The 5000-nt window shown below is 43.8% G+C and overlaps 1 protein-coding gene across 1 annotated transcript in view; it reads left to right on the forward strand.

The window, feature by feature from the left end:
* Window positions 1-5000, forward strand: part of LOC143283476 (uncharacterized) — a 162046-nt gene that overhangs the window by 114716 nt on the left and 42330 nt on the right. The window contains exon 2 of the mRNA XM_076589716.1: window positions 3587-3721. Within this exon, the coding sequence (XP_076445831.1) occupies window positions 3587-3721 (135 nt within the window). The remainder of the gene's footprint in view (window positions 1-3586; window positions 3722-5000) is intronic.

The raw sequence follows: 5000 nt of genomic DNA on the forward strand, positions 1-5000 counted from the left end.
TCGCTTGCGTTTCTGCTTGGAACAGCGGTTTGCCTTGTATGCATACATCGATCTGTTTGGTGAGTGGAGTAATATATTATGGACGTGTTTCTGACAAGAGCTGGCCATTATCTTGACGGGTGTTCCAGCGACGCGTTGCTGCGCCGATACAAGTAAAATTGCGTCATGAGTCATCTGATTACGTCATCTCCTCTCTCTTCGCTGACATCAATACAAGGCGGTGAACAGTGTAGGAACTGTGTGTGCATGGTTTGTGTGCTCGATTAGAGACGCAGGCCCACGGCTGTGTGCAGTTTTCTGAACAGATATGCTTGCGTCAAAATACTCAGAATTCTGACAAAGCTGAGGGGGGAATAAAAATGTCATGAACGTAAAGCTACTATGTATAAATAATGCTCAACGTATTGATGAGTAAATGGCTTCCAAAACGGTGATGGAAAATTTTTAACATGTACGACAAATCGAAACATAATGTTGTAATAAAAAAGAAATCTTTCTGCTTTTACCGCTGATCTTGCAGTGTGAAAAAAAGAAGAAAAACATCTGGATTCAGATGTTGCTCTGAAATTGATGCAAGGGAGTGAACAATGGAATTGGGATTGACGTCACAATTTGATCATACCCAGTTATGATTTTTGATACTGCTGTGAACTTGCACACACACACACACACACACACACACACACACACACAAATACCACGATGGAAATGAATTTATCATGTACAGCATTTTGAGCCAATGATGCACCATAGTTATGAACGATAATGTAACATTTCATTTGATTGATTGAGTGATGAATTGATTGATTTATTTATTCATTCTTTTATTTATTCGTTTATTTGTTTATCTATTTGTTAATTTACCTGTTTATATATTTATCTATTTTACGCAGGGACAACATAGTGAATATTCTTTGCTCTTTTCAGTAACAAGTGTTTCCTAATTTATGTATTTGTTTATTCATTTATCCATGTTTTCCTCTCCCCCTTCGCATCCCCCAGATCTAGACTTTCTTACGTAGTTTAGACAGAACAGATGTGTGTGTGTGTGTGTGTGTGTGTGTGTGTGTGTGTGTGTGTGTGTGTGTGTGTGTGTGTGTGTGTGTGTGTGCGTGCGTGCGTGCGTGCGTGTGTGTGTCTGTGTGTGTGGTGTGGAGTGTTTGCGTGCGTGTGTGTTTGTATGTGTGTGTGTGTGTGTGTGTGTGTGTGTTGTTGTTGTTGTTGTTGTTGTGTGTGTGTGTGTGTGTGTTCGCGCGCGTGGTGGTGGATGGAGAAATAGCGGATCGGGTGTTCGCGTGACTGGGCGGTGGGACGTCATTGGGTGTTTCTGGGGACGACAGGCTGATTGCTATGCATGACGTGAGCTCACCGCTCTCTCTCTCTCTCTGTCTGTGTGTCTCTCTCTGTCTCTGTCTCTCTCTGTGTCTCTCTATGCATGGAGGAGGATAGATGTGTGTTCCTGGCTTCATTTCCATAATGGAGCGCGCTGCTTGCAGACGATTCTAAGCCAGATGGATGGAATACAGAAGAAGGCTTCCTTTCCATATCGCCCCCGCCCCCCCCTCCGCCCCCCTTCACACCACTCCCAACCACCCAGTTCCCTCTCAACACCGCCCCTCTTTTCTTACTGTGGAATTGTCATTCTTTGGGTGTCACAGCCTGACTGGGATTGTGTGTTTGGTTTATTCTTTCATTTACGTGTAAATGTTTTGAAATTCCACACAGACACAGACACGCACAAACGCACAGACACACACACGGAGGGATACACTGACACACAGACACACAGACGCACACACAGACACACACACACACGCGCGCGCGCGCGCGCACACACACACACACGCACGCAGCCCCCTTCCCCCCCCACACACACACATAAAAAAAAAGAAGCAAAGCTCGTCTCACGAAATTGATTGCATTTCAGGTGATAATGGGTTCGTTTTGAGTTGATGCTGGGTAAGGGAATAACGTGTGTTTTTGTAACACAGCAACCGACATTTTTTTTTTTTTTTTTTTTTTTTAAATGTACCTCTCTTCTCTATCTCTGGTCTGTGTCTGTAGCCTTGTGTGTATAATATGTGTCGTTAGTCTGTCGCTCTCTCCCTGTCTCTTTCTCTCTGTCTGCGCGCATGTATCTATGTGTACGCATGCGTACTTGTGTATGTGTGTGCGTGCGTACACGTGTGAAAATATATCGAGTTCTTACTTGTGTGTGTATGTGTGTGCGCGCGCGCGTGTATGTGCGTGTGCGTGTATATATGTGTGCACGTTTGTGTGTGTGTCATTGTGTGTGTGTGTGTGTGTGTGTGTGTGTGAGAGAGAGAGAGAGAGAGAGAGAGAGAGAGAGAGAGAGAGAGATTCTTACGGAGTATGATGAGCTGATGAATTTCATCTGGTGATTTCGTAATGGAATGTCCAGCTTATATCGATTTCCCTGCGACATGTTTGCCTGAAAGATATTTGTCGCCCAAATCCACACCCAGTTTTTTAGTCGCGTGGTGTATTCTGTTTCAAGGAAAGAAAGATTTATATGGAAAAAAAAAAACAAAAAAAAATCATGCTGTTCATGTCAGAAAAAGTTTCTCAGTTATCCCGAATCTTCCCGAAATGACATCATTCGTTATTAGTTTTATGTATTTCATTCCAGTGGACCTGTCCCATATAATTTCTTTGTGTTGGCGGTCGCTGTGTTACTCTTCCTCTGGAAGTGCACTCGCATGCATACACACACGAACACACACACGAACACACACACACACACACACTCTCTCTCTCTCTGTCATTCACCCCCTCCCCACATTATCCAAGATGGACAAATAAAGCAAAATTCATATCTAGAAGTCCATGTCAACCTACACCAGCAAAGTGGTGTTTTGCCAAAGCCTTCTGATTTAAATCTCATGACACTGCAGACTTGTAGCCAAACACTGTGTTCTGTTTGGAGGAGATGAATGGAAAATAAGTGAGTCAATATTTTGACAAGATAAGACAAAACGAGATAAGGCAAGACTTTTTATTGTTCATGGTGTACAAGCCAGAAGAATTGTGTGTTGCAGGAGGGTGAAAATACAAACAGTATCATTCATCAGAAGCGTGGTGGTGGGTTGCAGGAGGGTGAAAATACAAACAGAATCCTTCATCAGAATCGTGGTGGGTTGCAGGAAGGTGAAAATACAAACAGAATCCTTCATCAGAATCGTGGTGGGTTGCAGGAGGGTGAAAATGCAAACAGAATCCTTCATCAGAAGCGTGGTGGTGGGTTGCAGGAGGGTGAAAATACAAACAGAATCCTTCATCAGAATCGTGGTGGGTTGCAGAAAGTGAAAATACAAAGAGAATCCTTCATCAGAAGCGTGGTGGTGGGTTGCAAGAGGGTGAAAATACAAACAGAATCCTTCATCAGAATCGTGGTGGTGGGTTGCAGGAGGGTGAAAATACAAACAGAATCCTTCATCAGAAGATGAGTGGTGGGTTGCAGGAGGGTGAAAATACAAACAGAATCCTTCATCAGAATCGTGGTGGGTTGCAAGAGGGTGAAAATACAAACAGAATCCTTCATCAGAAGCGTGGTGGTGGGTTGCAGGAGGGTCAGATCTGCCGGAGCAGTGTGCTGGCCCTGGCCATCAAGTACGCGGACCAGCTGCAGACACACCTGCCGCACGTGCTGGACAGCCTGGAGGACCTGTGGGAGCTGGCCCACTCCGCTGTCCACTACTCGGTCAGTATTACTGTGTGTGTGTGTGTGTGTGTGTGTGTGTGTGTGTGTGTAAGTGCTCCTTATTTATTCATTTGTTTCTTTGTTTATGTATGTGTGTGTGCGTGTAATTGCTCCATATTTATTCATTTGTTTCTTTGTGTATGTATGTGTGTGTGTGCGTGTAAGTGCTCCTTATTCATTTTTTCTTTGTTTTTGCATTCATATATATATATATATATATATATATGTATATAAAATTTTATATATATATATATATATATATATATTCATTCATCTCTCTCTCTGTGCGTGCGTGCGTGTGTGTGTGTGTGTGTGTGTGTGTGTGTGTGTGTGTGTGTGTGTGTTGGGGTGTGTGGGTAGCGGGGAGTCTGGATATTTGTGGTTGTGTGACAGGGTGTACATTATTTGGTGGTGGCCTTGCCTTGGTTGTGTGCTGTATGTGTGTGTCTTTTCGGGGGGTTGTGGGGGTGGGTATGTGTGGGTATTGTATGTGTGAGTGTGTGGTGAGGGTGTGTTGTAGGGAGTGTGGGAGGATGGTGGTGGTGGTGGCGGCGTGTGTGTGTGTGTGTGTGTGTGTGAAGAAGAAGAAGAAGAAAGAGGAGGAGGAGGAGGAGGAGGAAAAGAAGGAGAAGGTGAAGGAGAAACAACAACAGCAGCAGCAAATGGCTGCCTGTAGCTCCTGATTCAATCTGTGTTCCTCATCCCAGCGCTTGTCCTTGTTTCAACGGGGGGGCTGGAGCCAGTGGGCACAACGGATAGTTTGATTTTCTCTTGAATTCACTTCTGAAGGAAGACAGCAGTCGTTTGGTTTCCTCTCGTCTTCCGTTCTGTTTAGTTCAGTTCCGTTTCTCAAGGAGGCATCACTGTTTTCGGACAAATCCATACACGTAACACCACATTGCTAAGTAGCAACATAACCCAACGCGCCCAGTGAGGTCTTGAAGGGAGAAAAAAAAAGTTATTCAGTTCTGAAGGAGGACGGTAATAGTTTGATTTCTTCTTGTCCTCAGTTCTTAAGGATGACACTGGTAGTATTTGATTTCTTTGTCTTCAGTTCTTAAGGACACTGATAGTGTTTGATTTCTTCTTGTCCTCAGTTCTTAAGGACACTGATAGTGTTTGATTTCTTCTTGTCCTCATTTCTTAAGGAGGACACTGATAGTGTTTGATTTCTTCTTGTTCTCAGTTCTTAAGGACACTGATAGTGTTTGATTTCTTCTTGTCCTCTGTTCTTAAGGACACTGATAGTGTTTGATTTCTTCTTGTCCTCATTTCTTAA

This window comes from Babylonia areolata, chromosome 6, assembly GCF_041734735.1.
Source record: "Babylonia areolata isolate BAREFJ2019XMU chromosome 6, ASM4173473v1, whole genome shotgun sequence".
Classification (NCBI taxonomy): Eukaryota; Metazoa; Mollusca; class Gastropoda; order Neogastropoda; family Buccinidae; genus Babylonia; species Babylonia areolata.